This window comes from Hyla sarda, chromosome 3, assembly GCF_029499605.1.
Source record: "Hyla sarda isolate aHylSar1 chromosome 3, aHylSar1.hap1, whole genome shotgun sequence".
NCBI lineage: Eukaryota > Metazoa > Chordata > Amphibia > Anura > Hylidae > Hyla > Hyla sarda.
This window is the reverse complement of record NC_079191.1, coordinates 261262918-261284910: the sequence shown is the minus strand read 5'-3', so window position 1 is coordinate 261284910 and position 21993 is coordinate 261262918. Positions and strand designations below refer to the sequence as shown.

General features: G+C 41.3%; 1 protein-coding gene across 2 annotated transcripts in view; it reads right to left on the bottom strand.

Moving 5' to 3' along the window:
- The window catches only part of LAMA2 (laminin subunit alpha 2), a 943701-nt gene that overhangs the window by 153212 nt on the left and 768496 nt on the right, over window positions 1-21993 (bottom strand). For both annotated transcript variants that reach the window (XM_056566521.1, XM_056566522.1), the window contains 2 exons: window positions 18891-19053; window positions 8959-9169 (listed from right to left, as the gene is read on the bottom strand). In XM_056566521.1, coding sequence (XP_056422496.1) covers window positions 8959-9169; window positions 18891-19053 — 374 coding nt within the window. The remainder of the gene's footprint in view (window positions 1-8958; window positions 9170-18890; window positions 19054-21993) is intronic.

The following is a 21993-nucleotide window of genomic DNA, read 5'->3' as shown; positions in this document are numbered from 1 at the left end:
TGGCACTTTGAGATTCTGGATTTAATCCAGAGGATAACATCTTCATAGTTTGTGCACCTCATGAGAGGATTGCTTCATGGTCGTCAAAAAACAAAAACATTCTAATGTCTTTTTTTCCCATGGAAATGTCTCTATTTGCATGTAACATGGATTGATATAATCATTGACAGGCCAGCCCATAATATAAAAAAAACAGCAAAAACAGCATTTCTTATTCTTATTACATATCAAGGTGTTGGACACATTAGGCAGCTAGGGAACACCTAGTTCTTTAAATTATGGGGTATTCAGACATCAGGTATAAAAAAAAAAAAAAAAACTTAAAAATATCTGCTCCAGTTCTATAACTCCATTGATCAATTTGTTTTGGGGGTCTTAGTCCTATGATATCTGGCTAAGCAGTTGCTCAGTACTACTATTCCTAAAATGTATTACTCTCCCTCAGCTCTTTATTACACAATCATTGAGGTTGTAGCACCTGCTATTCATTCCCTGTCTGTTCCTCTGTCTGTGGCATTGTTTTTCAGCACAAGGCAGCATCCTGTACACACCTCATTCTACCTTAATGTCCCAATAAAGATGTATATGTGTACAGGACACGGATATGATGATGACATCAATCAGGGGGCAAGCTTAAGCTCAGAGGCAAGATCAGGCCATGCTTCCTGAATGATATGTCAAAAGTTGTCTTTAATGACAATAAAGCTTTAAAGCTGATTGCTCTATAAACAATGGGAAATAAATTTAGTTACAGGGTTTGATTTATTTCCAGCTAAATATGGATATCTGGCTGTTTTTTGTCAACCTGTCTTCGGCCATGTTTAACCACTATTTACGCAGCCTCTGCCAGTTTACATAATGTAAACTTAAAGTGACCTCATTCAGTACTGAGTTGATTTAAGTCGACATTATTTAAAATGTTCTGCATCTTTTCTGGGCAAAATACCATGTATTATACAGATCGCAATTGTAATCTTTTTCCCTAGTGACTTAAATATTTGTACCAATACATAAAAAATGCTAATGTAAAATATTTTTATATTAAAAATCCATCAGGAACAATAACAGATTCATATTCAGTACACTAATGCTCTACAGTATATGCAGCATTTCCATCAAAATGCATTCTTACAAAGTAAGGACATTCATTATTCTGCAGGGATAAAAATGTGGATTTGAATAACCTTCAATACAAGCCATTAAGTCATCTAATCACACTTTATTCATTCCTGTTCAGTACCATCTGGATTTATTTTAGAAAAATTACCCATCTTAGATTTAAATAAATTAAAAATGAAAACGTGCTTCAATATACTAACATCAGTAACTCTACAATGGTTAAGCTTTACAGTCAAGTCAAAGTGTCCCAGAAAACTGCAACTGAAATATAATATATAATAAAAAGATACAATGCCCATGTGATGAATAGAAAAAAATGGGAAAAGCATCAGGGGTGAGTTAATACTAGTCTGAACGTGTACAAGATATTTTTTGGAAAATGCAACATTTGTTCATCTTTGAACATTCTAAAATTGCACAGAATTGGTCTACAAAAAAGTTAAGTAACTTAACTGCAGTACATTATTTATCTTGATTCTGAGTCTGTTTTTATACTCCAGAGCTGCATTTACTGTACAATTCTGAGGGTTTAAAGCTTTTTTACTTATTGCTAACTGAATTGGTGATTCTGGACATAGGTATGATAGAGGAATCTATTAGTTGTGGTCACTTCCAGGCCTTAATCCTTTTTTTGTAGGCAATATATTTCTTGTTCATGCTTTGAGATGTGTAACAAATGTCTACACAAAACATCTGATCAACTAAGGGAGCACTGACTACCTACCTGGATAGCTTTCTGGATTCACACTTACCTAGCTACCTGCCTGGCTATACACTTAACTACATAGCTACCTGACTACCTACCTACCTGGACACCTATCTGAGTAGCTCTAACCTAGCTCCCTGGCTACTTACCTACCTATATAGATAGCTACATACGTACTTAGCTACCTAGCTACCTACCTAGATACTTATTTGGCTTTCTGATTACCTTCCTGGCTGGCTGGCTACTTACTTACACACTGACATATTTAGCTACAGAGAGAATCAATCTACCTACCTGAGGACATATTTGCCTGTGGGGGGGGGGGGGGGGGGGCTACCTAAAAAGGGAACTATCTAACTACTTTGGGGTATACCTACCTATGATGGAACTACCTGTTACTGTGGGGGATATACCTACTTTATAGGGGACCCATTAGCCCATCCACATTCACTGTGTGGGACACTGATGGAGGCGATAGAGAGATTATGTAAGAACAACTGGGATCAGAGTAGATGTGAATACAATGAGTACAGTGTTGCCGCATACGGGTATGAGGTTGGGGTGCTAAAACTGCACCTCCCAAGAAATGGCACCAGGTACTAAATACCTTTTAAAATAAATGTTTTCTTACTGTCAATTTACATTGACTAAAGTAAGTGTAGTAAACATTGACTAAAACTATATTAAAAATGTAATAATATATCATAGAACACATTAAAAAGTAATGTCACAATTGGTTGCAAAAAATTGTTTTTTTTTTACATTTTACTTAAAGTATAAGAATCTGTTGCAAGTACTACATTTCAGAGTTTACCCTCTGTCTATGAAAAAAATGCTTACAGTTTCTATAAATATAGATGTCTCTGTATAGATGCCAATTTTCCATTAACCTATGGACTGGCATATGTGCATAAACATCCTCGTAGTCATTGTTCCTGCAATAAAAGACTAAGGAAGCTGACAGTGTCCCAATTTGTATAGATATGTGTCAGACTACACAGCCATTCTTAGGGAACATCATAGGTCTCCTATTTTCTGTGACATTATTCATGATCTTAAACAAGTCAAAATTTGACCTAAAAGCTGACCTATCATTATAAATTCATAAGCTACAAGTTTGCAGTACAGCTGTGAGTAGCTGGACATAGGGGTAAGACATTAAAATGTATGGATCAACTCAAGAAAAGCATGGCGGAGACGTTAAATCTTTTATTTATCAAATTCCTATATAAAATGTTAAATTAACTTCATGGAAGTTAAACCTTTATTATATAGGGTATCACTAAAAAAGGGACAATATAATAGTGCTTTAAAATGTTCTTTCTCTTCTAGATAAGGGCATGTTGGTGTTGGTTCCTTCAGTGAGCCTTCTATCAATACTACCCAACTCTTCCTCTTGAACCAAGGGTGTTAAAAAATAACTTAGGAGATGGCTTTGTTCATAAGTATAAATCACTTCCTTCCTTTATATTTTGTTGACTTTGTGATAACAGTCCAGTATGCTAACATTTTTTGTCTTCAGATGGTTGCTCAATCTTGTAGTTTCCAGGATAGAACATGATATTGAGATAATGTAACTTTGTCCCATCCAAAGAGTACTTTCTAGACTTTTGACCTAGACTTAATCCTTACCTGCTTCAATTCAACTAGACTCCCTTCAGTATTGTCATGTAAGTATGGGGTCTCCTAACTTTGTATATTATGGCAGTAAAATGTGCGCAGTTCTAATAAAAGGAACTGCAACTTGATATCCTCTTCAAATGGGGTAGCCGGACGTCTTCCTTTAGTTCATTAATTTCCCCTTTAGTCAAAAGAGCTTCTCCTCTTCCATATACCTACAAGCCATCCTAAAATTTGTGAAATCCCGAGGTCAAGAGGTTCATTATGGCTACAGTTAGACCTAGACATCCTGCTACTAATCATTTTTACCTTGGGATATTCTGCCGCCCGTATTGTATTAAAGAAAAAAAAAAAGAAAAACATTGTCATCATCTTGATTTACCTAGCACATTAGATATTTGTAGGTTAGCCAAGATTAGTATTTGTCTGAGAACCCACTTTAAATCTTCAGTGACGTGTAAGAGTCATTTAGTAAGGCTTCAGTCAGCAGGTGGATTAGGTAGGCTATGACCTTATCAAGCTAGCTAGGGACAGTCTCCTCCTACAATTTAAGACCATGTCCCACTAGAGCCATTTCAATATTTTGGGTTGACAGGGAAGTTGCCAAAATAGAGCACATATGTTAGAAAGGCACATGAAAGTTCCCTACACAACGTTTTAAGACATTATAGGCTACAGCTAGATTCTGTTTTCAACTTGTCTTTTGGACCCTCCGTAATTAATTTCTAGTTTAGTCACCATTTTTTTCTGCCCTTTTAGTAATAGGCTCAGCTGGAGTTCTTGAAAAAAAACTGAAGTGTAAAGAGGCGTGTCCTTTCTTTTGGTCAAAAAAGTTAAATTCCAATTATTAAAAGGTAGCATGCATCGCAGAAATGGTACCAATAAAAAGTACAGCGTGCCCTGCATAAAATAGGCCCTCACAGGATCCAGTCAGATGGAAAATAAAAAAAGGAATGGCTATCAGAACACATGGTAATAAAAAGAGGGGAAAAAATTATTTTGTTGTAAAAAGGGAAAAAAACATAAACAAACTTGTGTATGGCCATAATTATAACAAATAAAGAGAACATAATTTTTACCGCACAATGTCACAAAGAAAAGTTAAGTAAATGTTTGACCAAATATAGTGGCTTATTTTTAAGTTGATCATTTTGTATGGTCCTGTGAATGATCACATAAATATCCTCATGGCGCTTATAATAAATAAATATCCTTATGGCGCTATAATATTAACCCCTTAAAGAGTACCTGTCATCAACAAAAACTTTTAATATGTTGTTTATAATCATTAATGAAGACATATTGTAATATATCTTCACTAAAAAATAATATTTATACCAGTTTTTTCATTTTATACTTTTGGCCACTAGGGCTCTCTCTCTTCTATGCCTGGTCTGCAGGCAGCTTCCTTTGCTTTTCATAGTAAGTGTACAGCTTTTAGGACTAATGCTGAAAGGGCTCTGGTCCTTCCACAGGAAGTTCAGTACTCTCAGCTCAGGACTCGCTCCCAGCCTGGAGCAGCACTGTGAGCTACAAGCCTGCACATGCCTCTCATATAAAAGAGGCCAGTCACCTCCCCCTCCCCCTGCTCTGTGTTCTCCCTGCCCCTCACCACATGTTATCTTATACATAGTATTATCTCACTGCACTCCCTGCTCTGTGCCCCCCCCCCCGACATTCATCTTAATTACTGCCTCTGTAATTGCTCCCACCGCCCCTGGTTCTCAGCATTGACTTTTTAGTGCAGAGAGACACAGGAGAGAGAGAGACAGAGGCTGCCATCCCTCCCCTGTACTTAGTCTGTATGCACACTGCAGAGCATTGTTTCCCAACCAGGGTGCCTCCAGCTTTTGCAAAACTTCAACTCCCAGCATGCCCGGACAGCTGTTGGCTGTCTGGGCATGCTGGGAGTTGTAGTTTCGCAACAGCTGGAGGTACCCTGGTTGGGAAACACTGCTGCAGAGGGAGAGCAGCATACAGGAAGACTGGCAGAAGCAGAGTCCCGGCCAGGCTTCATGTGACATCATGCCTGCTGGGACCCGCCTCCTTCCAACCCTCAGAAAGACAGTGCTCCTGAGCTAATGAAGAGGGATAAAAAAAGGTATTTCCTCAGCGTTTTAAACCTCAATAAACACAGGGATAGGCATAGTTAGAGTAAGGGACAGATGGGGAGGGGGATCAGGGAAAGTTTAGTTGAAGACAGGTACTCTTTAAGCACTCAGGGTTTTCCTGTGCACTTTAGTTTTTTCCTCCTCCACTTTTAAAAATCATAACCCTTTCAATTTTGGACCTACAGACTTATATGATGGCTTTCTTTTTGTGCCACCAACAATTCTACTTTGTAATAACGTCAGTAATTTTACCCAAAAATCTATGGCAAAACCAAAAAAGAAAAAAAAAAAAAAAAACATTGTGCAACAAATTCGAAAAAATGAAATGCCATTTTGTAACTTTTGGGGGCTTCTGTTTCTACTCCGTTTTCTTTATTCTGTAGTTCCATATGATTAACATGATAAACTATTATATAGGTTTGATTTTAAAATATCCTCTTCTGACCCCTATAACTTTTTTATTTTTCCACATATGGGGATATTTGGGGCTCATTTTTTGCACCGTAATCTGAAGTTTTTATTGGTACCATTTTTGTTTTGATCTGACTTTTTGATCACTTTTTATTCCATTTTTTTATGGTATAAAAAGTGACCAAAAATACGCTATTTTGGACTTTGGAATTTTTTTTTTTACGTGCACGCCATTGACCAATGCGGTTTAATTAACAATATGACTTGTATAGTGATACCACGTGATACCATATATGTTTATATATATATATATATAATTTTTTTTAAATACAGTGATTCAAACTTTTATTAGGGAAGGGGTTAAATCCTCTTGATTAACTTTTTTTTGCAATGTTATAGGCCCCATAGGGCACTGATCAATGCGATAGGTGATGTCCAGTATTAGCAAAGGGTCCCGGCTACCGTTAGCCGCTGGGACCGACCCGATATGACGTGGGGTCACACCGTGATCCCATGTTATATCGTGGGTGCAGGGTTTACAGATATGCCCTGCATCCTAAAGAGGTTAATATTATATAGTAGGTTTATTACATCTGTATCCATTTACATAAGAACAAATACAAATTTGCTCAGATATTCATTTGCTATTAATTTCCCAAATATATTTTATGCCATATAGCCATATAGGTCATGAAAATATGGGTAACTGAAAAGCTTGTCACCATCAGAGATATATTTGCTTCAGGCTACTATCCACTTCTTACATCTAGAAGAAATAATATAAAACATCTTATTTTTCCTGCGAGTGCAAAAAAGTTCCCATACGTGAAAAATTCTTGGCAATCAAGCCAATGTTTTTTTAATACTTTAACCCTTTTCAACAAGAGGAATGTTCAGGAGAGTGACTGGAACTAATACGGGAATAATTTTGGCTCTGTATGAATGGAATTGGCTGAACCACGAAAGTAAAACCAGGTCTGTTTATTGTGCAAAGATGCAATGCGTTTCACTGCGCATACACAGCTTCATCAGGCATGTCAATTGGGAGAATCACTCAGGTTATATACCAAAGGGGATTAACCCTTTAAGGAACTAATTTTCAGTTAACATTACAGCATCAATTAAGAACAAAAAGAATATATAGTATAAGCATCACAAACATAAAAACATACATTGACTACATTATTAAAAGACAAAATAATTAATAACAACATAGCATTATAATAATATCCAATCATGATCGCACAAAACGCAGCCGCACAGCATAACGCGCAGCTACAGACATCCTAGCATGAAGGCAAGCAATCAAATATGTTGTTAACAAAGAACAACAATCCAATTCACCTTATAAATACCTGAAAATAAGTTGTTGGTAAGGGTAACAGTCATAAACAGAACGCTACACATGCACCGCAGAACTTCAAAAAGGAAAGCAGACCCCACATGATATTATTCAGCCAATCACAACACAAGTGGGTCAGACAGCCTCTTGGCACTTTACAAGGTAAGTAAAAACTATTTGCAAATAAACTTAGGAATTTGTCACTCTTGGTAAGATTACTTTTACACTATTGCCATACAATACTTTATCTCTGTCTGATATGACAGCTGTGGGCAATGTTTATATTAGTTGAAGGAGTTACCCAACATAAGGTGACTTTAGTAATTAAGTGTGATATAGAATGGACATGTTTACCAAGGATCTGTGCTTATGTTGGGGGTAAATGCCTGTGTCCTGTGTCCCCCATGATGCTGCTGGCTTGCTTATGGGAACTGGCTACTTCCGGTTTCTATGGCCACCCTTAAAATACAATTCCCAGGATTCTTTGTTTCAAGGTGGGAGGTGACCTATGTCCCTTCCACATATCGGTCAATTAACTCAATTCAGCACAGCCATGCTCTCTTTGATAACATGACTTGTCCGACATCACATGATATCACTGATACAGAGCCTGTGGATCTGTTTAATGATAAATGCATGCACATGTGTTCCGGTAACGTCATCAGGAGGCTGGCTTAACACACAACAGTTGAAATAGCCAAGCCCCCTTTCAGCACCTGGCTTGTGATGTATTGTCTCGGACCGCACAGCAAGCTGGGAAAGGTCCGAGACAACACTTATTTTGTAAGCTGTTAAAAATAAACTTCTCGGGAAAAGAAATATAAAGAAAATTGATACCAGCCACCAAACACAGGTAAGTAAAGTACATTAGTTACTAGACTAGCTTTGCTGCCCCTTTCTTACATTTAAAGAACCTTTAATCAGCCTTTGCACCTGAGTCTGGAAATGTTTTTTGATAGCTACAGAGTTAAAATCTATCCCGAGAAGCAGTAATTATACTAACTCAACGTGGTCCGATAGTTCCCAAAATATGTTTTGGATTCTGAGATCTGCCATGTTCAGCAGCGTCCCCATTGATGGCAATGCAGTCTGCATGGTTGAAGTGCCTAATACTTCGGTAGTGTGAACATGCCCTACTTATGACTGAACCAGAAAATTTTTAAGGATTTGGCCCTTTTGCACACAGTTGTTGCTGTCACAGTCAAACATTTTAGGTTGTATATTGATGAATCTATGTACAATCCAAAAAAAAAGGGCTCATCAGAGATCATCTGCATATCTTTCAGAGTCTTTGAGCATTTATATTTCCAGAAGTTAAATGTGCACCAAGCCAGTGAGTGAGGTGTAATGAGCATTTGCAATTCCAATAAATACAGAGCATGCGGTTCAGACAGTATGTGTGACAGCTAATAACCAGTGCTGATTGTGTGTAATTAGTTTCCTAACACATAGCAGCTTGTATATCTGTGTATGCAAAATCAGCAAAGAGTAATTGGGCATACTCGCCTAGAACTGTAAGTATGTAAGACAGTCTGCAGTCAAGCGTTACCTATTTGAACATTATCCCGAGACTACTGTGAAATGAATTTCTTTCTGCATAAAATATTAATGAGAACATTTTGTTTGCCAATATTAATCTAGACAATTACCTCCAGAGAAGTCATATTGTGTTTATTGATAGCTGAAAGATTGTTGGATTCTTTTATTTTCCCCTGGGCCTCCCGTAACATGTCCAAGATATCATCCAGTTTGTCTTGAAAGTGACTTAACTTGTCCTTTACCTCAAGATTTAAGTCATTAGTTTTATTATGAGGATCCAGAAATAACTTCTTCACTCTATTGAGAAGACCTTCTGCTGCCCTGCAATGAAAAAAGCAGGTAAGAAACGTGGAAGTGACAATAATAGACCTGTATCTCTTTTTGCAAAATCCATACACTTTTCTTAGCAGACATCCTGATTTATTACACCTTGTATGATACCTCAAGCAGTTTTATTTACAAAGATATAGAATGCTTTTCTGTTCAGAGTATCAGGGTTATTTTGTGGGACTTTTTTTTTTTATATTGGGTACTAACAAAACACAATGCCTGAAACAAAATATAAGATTTCCCAGTGGTATCATTCATCCAACTGTGCATCATTGATATCTATATACAGTATTATAGTTTCTGTATTATTTTAAAATGGCTTCTAGCCATAAACCTACATCTGGTATAGTTATGTATATTCCTTTATATTCCCTGATTTTAAATTGAGACATTAGCACATTGTAAATAACATGGAAATGTCTAACACTGAATTTCCTAAACATAAAAATAAGTTTGCTATATCTAACGTCATGTCGAGTCCTATCCATTTCACAAATACAAATAGTAGTGGGGAGAGCGGGCAGCCTTGCCTTGTGCCATTGCTTATAAGGAATGGGTCAGAGAAGTGGTTGTTGACAAATACCCTAGCAGAGGGAGAAGCGTACAGAGCGAAGGTGGATTTCATATATTATTCTGGAAAACCAGTGTGATACCCTTCTCATATATGTCTAAAGACAGGAGCAGAGAAGGCATTCTACACTTCCTGGCCCGAGAGAAGAGATTGAGAACTCATTGGGTACTGTCACTTGCTTGCCTACCAGAAGTAAATCCCACCTGGTCTGGATGGAGCAGGGTCGGCAATATGTGTTTTATGCGTTTGGCTAGGATTTTAGCATAAATCTTTACATCAACGTTAATGAGAGAGATGGGCCTGAAATTCGCTGGCGTAGGGTGATCATTCCCTGGTTTTGGCAGAGTAATAATATTGGCTGATAGCATTTTATGATTGCATATAGATCCTTAATCGCATCTAGATGGAAGTCTAGATGGAGACTACCTAGGCTTGGAAGACAAATACCGGACTGACCTGCGAAGACAACTGGAGAAGATGGAAGAAGCTGTTTCCAGCTCCGAAATAACACTACCTATTATATATCCCCCTCCTGAACCTTCCCTATTACCCCATATAACGGGTGTCTTCTTGCTGTTGACTGCACTCATAAATCCACATTTCCCACATATTTGAGAGTACAGTATGATGTTTCCATATTGTTGTGTGTGTGTGTGGTTCTACTCAAACGTACTACAGGTTCTTTGGAGGACGAGGGAGGGGAGGATCACGGACTACAGATGCTTCATGACTCTGATTGTAGCTTGAGTACAGGTATGATTGTTAATACCTGACTAGGTAAATTAAGCACATTTTCTACACTTACAGCTGGTCTTTAGTGCGCTACGTTATTAACATGTATGAATGTCAATACACAATTATAATTTAAATTTCAGGTCTCTACAGGACATTTCTTTAAACTGAGTGAAGTTTTCATACTATTAAATATATTTATGTACACACATGTGTTATAATTTTATTTGTTTTATACTGTTTTCTTTTTGGCCATACTGTTGTAATGTCCTTGGTTATTGTATTGTAAAAATTCTTGAAAAATTCAATAAAAAACATTTGAACCTATCCATTTCACAAATATCTGGAATGCCAGGCCAGACTCATGGAATGAGCCACCTCCACACTTTAGGGTGCAGCAACTAATGTAGGGTATTAACCCAATAAGGGAGATCCTTACAGGGACTTTAATTATTATATACTTTACTGGAACAAATGTCAGCTTTGTCACACCAGACACATTTCTGACACGTCTTAGTGACAAATGACAAGCTTTTATCAGTGAGGGTCCACTGAATAATAGAATAAAGGGACAGAAGACCTCCGTTTCACCCCAAATAATATTATGATAACATTAATAAAAAATGACCATTAGGATGGTTTCACACTTCAAGAAGTGGCTCAGTATTTTGCATCAGTATTTGTAAGCCAAAATTTGAAGTGAAACCTACAAAAGAATAAAATGTAATGGAAAGTTTTGTACCTTTTCCATGTTTTGAACCCACTTCTGGTTTTGGCTTACAAATACTGATGCCAAACACTTCTGTGTGAAACCTGCATTAGGGGGGATAAAATCCTTATAATTTCTACTGATTATAGTAAAATTAGTAGAGAAAGATATTGTGCAAGGGATTAGACTGGGTATGACCAATGAAACCTGCTCCAACATATGACATCCAAAGTAATTAATTTTAATGTGGATTCTGCAGTTAATTAACCCCATTACTATATACAATTGATACATTCAACCTCAAGTATAAAGAAAGAGGAGTCATCCAGCACAGTAGATGTAAAGTCTTCAGAAGATTTATTTCATTCTAATAAAACCAAGATAGACTCTACAGACAGATAGAATACATGGATGCCTTTTAGGCATGATGGCTAAGGGCAGTCTTTGGCCTGAAACACGTTCATGTATTTTACCTGACTGTAGTGTCTATATGAGTTAAAATGAAATAAAGCTTTCGAAAAAATAATATCTACTGTGCTGGATGACTTCTGTTTCTTCATATTGGATCCTTAGGATGGTGTTCAGCCTCCAGTCTGTACATGGCCAGAGGCTGCCATATGCTTTAAATCCCATATATAGTCATTTACCTCAGACCTCACTTCTATTGCTGTGTATCTAATACTATTTAAGAACATGGGTATTTGTTGCTATATAAGTTATACAATATATTTATTTATTCCTATACAAACTAAATTATTCCTATATAATCCTAAACATCCCAAAAGGAAAACATATGTTACTTCAATGCATTTAAGGCCTTTTTCATATTGGACATTCAATGCACTTTATTGGCAGCTATAAATGATGTTTTCTATGCCCATTCACAATGGCCTCTAGACACACAGCAAGTGTTTAGTTGTCTAAATGTACATGTTAGCACATTGTGAATAAGTCAGAAATGCCTGATATCGTATCTACATTTCCTAAACACAAAAAAGATTACGTTTTTATGAGTCATTTCACACTGAGAGCTCTAGTAGTTTTAAAAAGAAAAGCTCTGTTCTCCGTGATCGGGTTATCTTACATAAATTAATCTCTTAGTAAGGTTTGATAGCTTTTTTGTTGAGTGAAAGATTAAGGATTAAACACAAGACAATAAAAAAATATTGTATTGGGGAAAACAAAAACTTCTCTATTTGATTTTATTAGGCTTCTTTCAACACAGATTAGAAAATCCCTAGATATTCAGGTGAACAGAAATCACTACAAAGGGATTTACATTCATTACTATATTACTAGTAGTAAACACAAAACACATGAAAGTATAACTATGTAATTATTTGGAAGAACAACTAATCGTGAAGTCAAACGATAACCCCAATAATGCTACATGGTTATCATATGTTGTAGGGGTGGCATGAAAATTTAAAAACAAGAAACCCATACTCGCCTATGTCACGATGCCGGCTGGCAGGAGGTGGATCCTCTGTGCCAGAGAGGGATTGGCGTGGACCGTGCTAGTGGACCGGTTCTAAGTCACTACTGGTTTTCACCAGAGCCCGCCGCAAAGCGGGATGGTCTTGCTGCGGCGGTAGTGACCAGGTCGTATCCACTAGCAACGGCTCAACCTCTCTGGCTGCTGAAGATAGGCGCGGTACAAGGGAATAGACAGAAGCAAGGTCGGACGTAGCAGAAGGTCGGGGCAGGCAGCAAGGATCGTAGTCAGGGGCAACGGCAGGAGGTCTGGAACACAGGCTAGGAACACACAAGGAAACGCTTTCCCTGGCACAATGGCAACAAGATCCGGCGAGGGAGTGCAGGGGAAGTGAGGTATAAATAGGGAGTGCACAGGTGAACACACTAATTGGAACCACTGCGCCAATCAGCGGCGCAGTGGCCCTTTAAATCGCAGAGACCCGGCGCGCGCGCGCCCTAGGGAGCGGGGCCGCGCGCGCCGGGACAGGACAGACGGAGAGCGAGTCAGGTACGGGAGCCGGGATGCGCATCGCGAGCGGGCGCCACCCGCATCGCGAATCGCATCCCGGCTGGAGACGGTATCACAGCGCACCGGGTCAGTGGAACTGACCGGAGCGCTGCAGTAGCGAGAGTGAAGCGAGCGCTCCGGGGAGGAGCGGGGACCCGGAGCGCTCGGCGTAACAGTACCCCCCCCCTTGGGTCTCCCCCTCTTCTTAGAGCCTGAGAACCTGAGGAGCAGACTTTTGTCTAGGATATTGTCCTCAGGTTCCCAGGATCTCTCTTCAGGACCACAACCCTCCCAATCGACCAGAAAAAAGGTTTTCCCTCTGACCTTCTTGGAGGCCAGTATCTCTTTTACGGAGAAGATGTCCGAGGAGCCGGAAACAGGAGTGGGAGAAACACGTTTGGGAGAGAAACGGTTGATAATGAGTGGTTTAAGAAGAGAAACGTGAAAGGCATTAGGAATACGAAGAGAAGGAGGAAGAAGAAGTTTGTAAGAGACAGGATTAATCTGGCACAAGATTTTGAAAGGACCAAGATAGCGTGGTCCCAATTTGTAGCTAGGGACACGGAAGCTGACATATTTAGCGGAGAGCCATACCTTGTCTCCAGGAGAAAAAATGGGGGGAGCTCTTCTTTTTCTATCAGCAAACTTCTTCATGCGTGATGAAGCCTGTAAAAGAGAATTTTGGGTCTCTTTCCATATGGTGGAAAGATCACGAGATATTTCATCCACAGCGGGCAAACCAGAGGGCAAGGGAGTAGGGAGGGGGGGAACAGGGTGACGGCCGTACACCACGAAGAATGGGGATTTGGAGGAAGATTCAGAGACTCTGAAGTTATACGAGAATTCGGCCCATGGTAGAAGATCTGCCCAGTCATCCTGGCGGGAGGAAACAAAATGGCGTAAATAATCACCCAGGACCTGGTTAATTCTTTCTACTTGCCCATTGGATTGAGGATGATATGCAGAGGAAAAGTTTAATTTAATCTTGAGTTGTTTACAGAGAGCCCTCCAGAATTTTGACACGAATTGGACGCCTCTATCCGAGACGATCTGCGTGGGCAACCCGTGAAGACGAAAAATGTGTACAAAAAATTGTTTTGCCAACTGAGGCGCTGAAGGAAGACCAGGAAGAGGGATGAAATGTGCCATCTTGGAGAATCGATCAACGACCACCCAAACAACAGTGTTGCCACGGGATGGGGGTAAGTCTGTAATAAAGTCCATACCAATCAGAGACCAAGGCTGTTCGGGGACAGGCAGAGGATGAAGAAGGCCAGCGGGCTTCTGGCGAGGAGTCTTATCCCGGGCACAGACAGTGCAGGCTCGTACAAAATCCACAACATCCGTCTCCAGAGTCGGCCACCAATAGAAACGAAAGATGAGTTGCACGGATTTCTTGATACCCGCATGACCTGCGAGATGGGAGGAGTGACCCCATTTGAGGATTCCGAGGCGTTGGCGTGGAGAAACGAAGGTCTTCCCTGGAGGAGTTTGCCTGATGGAGGCTGGAGAAGTGGAGATCAGGCAGTCAGGGGAAATGATGTGTTGCGGAGAGAGCTCTACTTCCGAGGCATCCGAGGAACGAGAGAGAGCATCGGCCCTAATGTTCTTATCGGCAGGCCGAAAGTGAATTTCAAAATTAAATCGGGCAAAGAACAGAGACCACCTGGCCTGGCGAGGATTCAGCCGTTGGGCAGACTGGAGATAGGAGAGGTTCTTGTGATCGGTGTAAATAATAACTGGAAATCTTGATCCCTCCAACAGATGCCTCCATTCCTCAAGTGCTAATTTAATGGCTAGAAGCTCTCGGTCCCCGATGGAGTAGTTCCTCTCAGCCGGAGAGAAGGTCCTAGAAAAAAAACCACAAGTAACAGCATGCCCGGAAGAATTTTTCTGTAGAAGGACCGCTCCAGCTCCTACAGAGGAGGCATCAACCTCCAATAGGAAGGGTTTAGATGGGTCAGGTCTGGAGAGCACGGGAGCCGAAGAAAAGGCAGACTTGAGCTGTTTAAAGGCGTCTTCCGCTTGAGGAGGCCATGACTTAGGATTGGCATTCTTTTTGGTTAAAGCCACGATAGGAGCCACAATGGTGGAAAAATGTGGAATGAATTGTCTGTAATAATTGGCGAACCCCAAAAAACGTTGGATAGCACGGAGTCCGGAGGGGCGTGGCCAATCTAAGACGGCAGAGAGTTTGTCTGGATCCATTTGTAGTCCCTGGCCAGAGACCAAGTATCCTAGGAAAGGAAGAGATTGACATTCAATCAGACATTTCTCCATTTTGGCATAAAGTTGATTGTCACGAAGTCTCTGAAGAACCATGCGGACATGCTGGCGGTGTTCTTCTAGGTTGGCAGAAAAAATCAGGATATCGTCCAGATATACAACAACACAGGAATATAAGAGATCACGAAAAATTTCATTAACAAAGTCTTGGAAGACGGCAGGGGCGTTGCACAGGCCAAAGGGCATGACCAGATACTCAAAGTGTCCATCTCTAGTGTTAAATGCCGTTTTCCATTCATCCCCCTCTCTGATGCGGATGAGATTATAGGCACCTCTTAAGTCCAGTTTGGTAAAGATGTGGGCACCTTGGAGGCGATCAAAGAGTTCAGAGATGAGAGGTAGGGGGTAGCGGTTTTTTACAGTGATTTTATTAAGACCGCGGTAGTCAATGCAAGGACGTAGAGAGCCATCTTTTTTGGACACAAAGAAAAATCCGGCTCCGGCAGGAGAGGAAGATTTGCGGATAAAGCCCTTCTTTAAATTTTCCTGGATATACTCAGACATAGCAAGAGTCTCTGGGACAGAGAGAGGATAAATTCTGCCCCGGGGTGGAGTAGTGCCCGGGAGGAGGTCAATGGGACAGTCATAAGGCCTGTGAGGAGGTAAAGTCTCAGCTTGTTTTTTGCAAAAAACATCCGCAAAGTCCATATAGGCCTTAGGGAGACCGGTTACAGGAGGGACCACAGGGTCACGGCAAGGAGTACTGGGAACCGGTTTAAGGCAGTCCTTGGAACAAGAGGGACCCCAACTCTTGATCTCCCCAGTGGACCAATCCAGGGTTGGGGAGTGGTGTTGAAGCCAGGGTAGTCCAAGGAGAATTTCGGAAGTGCAATTGGGGAGGACCAAAAACTCAATTTTCTCATGGTGAGGTCCGATGCACATTAGGAGGGGCTCCGTGCGGAAACGTATGGTACAGTCCAATCTTTCATTGTTAACACAATTGATGTAGAGAGGTCTGGCGAGACTGGTCAGCGGGATGTTGAACCTGTTGATGAGAGAGGCCAAAATAAAATTTCCTGCAGATCCGGAATCCAAGAAGGCCATAGTAGAGAAGGAGAAGGTAGAGGCAGATACCCGCACAGGCACAGTAAGACGCGGAGAAGCAGAGTTGACATCAAGGGCTGTCTCACCTTTGTGCGGAGTCAGCGTACGTCTTTCCAGGCGGGGAGGACGGATAGGACAATCCTTCAGGAAGTGTTCGGTACCGGCACAGTACAGGCAGAGATTCTCCATGCGGCGTCGTGTCCTCTCTTGAGGTGTCAGGCGAGACCGGTCGACCTGCATAGCCTCCACGGCGGGAGGCACAGGAACGGATTGCAGGGGACCAGAGGAGAGAGGAGCCGGGGAGAAAAAACGCCTCGTGCGAACAAAGTCCATATCCTGGCGGAGCTCCTGACGCCTTTTGGAAAAACGCATGTCAATGCGAGTGGCTAGATGAATGAGTTCATGTAGGTTAGCAGGGATTTCTTGTGCGGCCAGAACATCTTTAATGTTGCTGGATAGGCCTTTTTTAAAGGTCGCGCAGAGGGCCTCATTATTCCAGGATAGTTCTGAAGCAAGAGTACGGAATTGTACGGCGTACTCGCCAACGGAAGAATTACCCTGGACCAGGTTCAACAGGGCAGTCTCAGCAGAAGAGGCTCGGGCAGGTTCCTCAAAGACACTTCGAATTTCCGAGAAGAAGGAGTGTACAGAGGCAGTGACGGGGTCATTGCGGTCCCAGAGCGGTGTAGCCCACGACAGAGCTTTTCCAGACAGAAGGCTGACTACGAAAGCCACCTTAGACCTTTCAGTAGGAAACTGGTCCGACATCATCTCCAAGTGCAGGGAACATTGAGAAAGAAAGCCACGGCAAAATTTAGAGTCCCCATCAAATTTATCCGGCAAGGATAGTCGTAGGCCTGAAGCGGCCACTCGCTGCGGAGGAGGTGCAGGAGCTGGCGGAGGAGATGGTTGCTGAAGCTGAGGTAGTAGCTGCTGTAGCATCACGGTCAGTTGAGACAGCTGGTGGCCTTGTTGCGCTATCTGTTGTGACTGCTGGGCGACCACCGTGGTGAGGTCGGCGACAACTGGCAGAGGAACTTCAGCGGGATCCATGGCCGGATCTACTGTCACGATGCCGGCTGGCAGGAGGTGGATCCTCTGTGCCAGAGAGGGATTGGCGTGGACCGTGCTAGTGGACCGGTTCTAAGTCACTACTGGTTTTCACCAGAGCCCGCCGCAAAGCGGGATGGTCTTGCTGCGGCGGTAGTGACCAGGTCGTATCCACTAGCAACGGCTCAACCTCTCCGGCTGCTGAAGATAGGCACGGTACAAGGGAGTAGACAGAAGCAAGGTCGGACGTAGCAGAAGGTCGGGGCAGGCAGCAAGGATCGTAGTCAGGGGCAACGGCAGGAGGTCTGGAACACAGGCTAGGAACACACAAGGAAAAGCTTTCCCTGGCACAATGGCAACAAGATCCGGCGAGGGAGTGCAGGGGAAGTGAGGTATAAATAGGGAGTGCACAGGTGAACACACTAATTGGAACCACTGCGCCAATCAGCGGCGCAGTGGCCCTTTAAATCGCACAGACCCGGCGCGCGCGCGCCCTAGGGAGCGGGGCCGCGCGCGCCGGGACAGGACAGACGGAGAGCGAGTCAGGTACGGGAGCCGGGATGCGCATCGCGAGCGGGCGCCACCCGCATCGCGAATCGCATCCCGGCTGGAGACGGTATCGCAGCGCACCGGGTCAGTGGAACTGACCGGAGCGCTGCAGTAGCGAGAGTGAAGCGAGCGCTCCGGGGAGGAGCGGGGACCCGGAGCGCTCGGCGTAACAGCCTATCTTGGTCCCCTGAGGGCTCCCACTATGATGTAATCAATGCCCCACAGCTCTGGCTTTTTCCTATATCTGAGACAAGCTACAGTGGTGGCCCACTTAGCGGCCTGCTGCCTCCCTCAGTGATTGACTGGACAGGCCTTCACAGCAAAGAAGAGCTTGGATGTTGGAAGTAGAAGGAGCTGCGATCGATTAAAGTCAAAGTGGGAGCCCTGCGGGACTGAGGAAGGTGAATGTGTATTTTTATTTTTCCATGCCCCCTCCAACAACTTATTTTGGTATCTGTATAACCCTCTTAATTCAGTACAGAACTATATTGAACACAAAATTGCAGTATCATATCTTAGATATGTTTCAGCCCAAATGACTGTATGTTGGTCAGTTATACAGTATCCAATGGAGTATGCTGCACTTCACTTTTAATGGGGACCATGCATAAAAAATATGCTATATACTGCCCTACTCCAAGCATAGCCACATTGAAGTGCATTACCACCATATACTAAATCCAAACCACGCTAGGTCATTTGCACAAAAAAAAAAACTAAACAAAACAAAACATAAATTAGTTATAGTAAGAAACCTTTTTAAAGGTACATTTATTATTTGTCTTACTTTAACTCATCAGCAGCAGTTTTTTCCTGATTCTTAAACATTTTTTTCCTGAGCTCCGACATCATCTTGTCAACATCCTTCTGAAGCTCTTGGAAACTTTTGTCCTGTGTTTTGTTTTGTATACCCAGAGTTTCATTCAGCTTTACAGCTTTGTCATATAAGTCTGCAGGTAGTATAAAAGTAAGATGATAGAGAATACATTACTATACCACAAGAGATGAGAGCGCAGAGCAAGGTTAGCATTACTAATCCGAATGCATCACATTAAAAAATGACACCGATTGGTACATGCTTTACATGTGAAATAATACAGTAACTGTGGTTCCAATAAGACATTGCTGTATTGTATCATCTCCCAATAAAACTAAGTAAAATCACCTTACATGTTACTAGATGTATTTGTACATGTACCCTTTGAAATGCAAAGTGTTGAATGTGTTGGTGCTATATGAAGATAAGATTATTAGTTTAATGTATAACTTATTAAGCTACTATTAGCTTACAGAGTTACCTTCTTCATCTGTAGTCCCTAGAAGGTGAACCTCAATCCTTTGTTTAATATATATTTAAGTAAACCTTTCATCACTTTCATGCTGTCTGAGCCATAAGTCATAGTGGTGGTCCTTGATTGCTTTAGCCCACCCTACCTACCAGTCTTGTTTAATATATCTCTACCTGTTTGCCAATACATCCAAGGTCACAGCACAAGAAGACTCTAAGTGACATTTACACTGTGTTCTCTATTTGTTCCCCTAAAAATGCAATGTTTCAGCAAACAATAGGCCTCATTTACTAAGAGTGTCAGGTTTTTACTAGTGGGAAAAGTTGTTTCAGACTTGCAGGATCCCACTCTATTTACTATTGGGAAAAGTCGGGAACATTTTCTGACCAGCTTTTTCTAGGTCGATATTTCCGGCCATTTACCCACAGGATTTAGTAAGTAGGGTTGTGAAACCACGCCCCTTTTTGGGCCTTTGTGACAGACCATGCCCCCTTTTCAGCTTTTCACAGTGCAATGTCGGGTTTGTTGGATTTTCCAGGCGCACACTGTCGCACACTGTCGCAGACTGGCACAAACATGTCTCAGACACTCTGCGCCAAAATAACCAGACAAAAACTGGTCAGTTTCATCTTAGTAAATGAGGCCCAATGCCTTTTTTTCTTTCACCAAAAAAAAAAAGAACACAGTGTGAATATCACACCGATCCCTGTGGTGCTGTAAGGTTGGATGTGTTTGCAATTGGGCTGGACTGGCTTTCTGAACGGTTGCCTGTATAGTGGATGGTATCCAGTGGTTTAATCCTTTCTTCCTCTCCCTGTTTGGGTATAGAAAGAGATCTATCAATCAAGGCAGGTGGGGCAGGCAGAAGTCAAAAGGACCACCCTAATGAATTAAGGCAGCACAAAAGTGATGGCAGGTTCCTTTTAAGTACAATAAGTATACATACATATAAAACATTTACTTTTAGGTCACACTCTTCTAACAGTACATAGGCCTTCAGAGTCCCTACAGCTCCATGTACAATTTATATTGTATTCATACAACACTGTAGTACAGAGCATAGTCATATCTGTCATGAGGAGAGATTAGTATTTTGCCTCAGGCAGCCAATTGCACAGTCCCTGAACGGAAGCACATTCAATGAGAGACCATAAATCATACTGTGTAGCATCTTACGCTATACACCATTCCCCAGAGCTATACAGGATAAAAAAGAAAAAATACTGTATACCTTGTTATTAAATCACAGCCAAAAGGACAGTGAAGCAGAAAGCTGCCATAAACACATTGATAGGCAGAGTGAAGCCCTGCATCACCTTATTTGACTTAAAATAATAGTACAGTAACTCATTTTTGTAACATTTTCGTTGTAATCGTATTAAATTGTGCATCAATAATAATAAATTGGCCTTGTTTTATTACAATGTATTTATTCATGTGAAGGTTTTCAACGTGGCTTACAGAACCAAACACTCTACAAGAGCTATTCAACGTTCTGAATCATTTTCTTCACCAAGGCCAGAGAAAGGGAAAAAAACACACAGCACATACTCCATAGAGGAAGACAGCTTAGACCTAAGCTTGTTAGTAAACTATAAATTATTTTGTTATTTAATTGGATCACAAAACTTAACCAAGTACTGGATTTTGCTGTGTCCCAGCTCCAGAACATTGGTAAGCAGGCATTAATAAAGAATGAGGCCTTTAATGATCCACAGATGAGGGATTATTTCACAATTTACACTTTCCAGTTGCTGATGCAATCCAATCTGGCAATATATTTTTGTCAGTGAGATGGACTGGAGATTAAAGTATATTTTTTATGTGTTCATTTATTCAGTTATGCTTCTGTGTGTGATATGTTTATTGAGATTGAACAGTTACAAGTGGATGGCACCAGATCATTATTCATGTAGATTAACAGTAAAATTTCCCTACAGAAGAGTGTGATCAAAATAAGACATGAAAATTGCACCTTCTTAGTAGAAAAATTAATAAATAAGAAAAACCCCACAAGGTTTATACACAGCCACTTTTTCAGTTGCATGATCTGCATGGAATCTTTTCTCGTGTGGTTGTTGTTGAGCTTAAAAGACTAGTACTGATAAATATCCTTTAATATCTTCGACTGTAAGGTCATGTTCACACTGCTAAAACAGGACACAGCCAGTGCTCAGTAGTGTGATAACGTTGGTGTGATAAAAGTGGTGCTTACCACATAAAATTACACTCCCCGAAGTGTAACTATAGATCAGGGTGGGGGTGTAGGTGCCTGAGGCCACTCGACATCAAAACTTGCACACAAAAATAGAACTTCCTCCAACTAAGCGACAGGATTGAGAACTGAAAGGGATCTCAAGTTTATTCACCCATGATGCAACGTGTTTCACAATAAGACTGCTTCATCAGTCATCCTGATGAAGCAGTCTTACTGTGAAACGCATTGCATCATGGGTGAATAAACTTGAGATCCCTTTCAGTTGGTGTGTCCAGCACCTCTCAATCCCGTCGCTAAGTTGGAGGAAGTACTATTTTTATGTTAACACGGCGGAATGTCTGCACACAATTCTGCGAAAAAAATTTCACATGGATATTGATTTC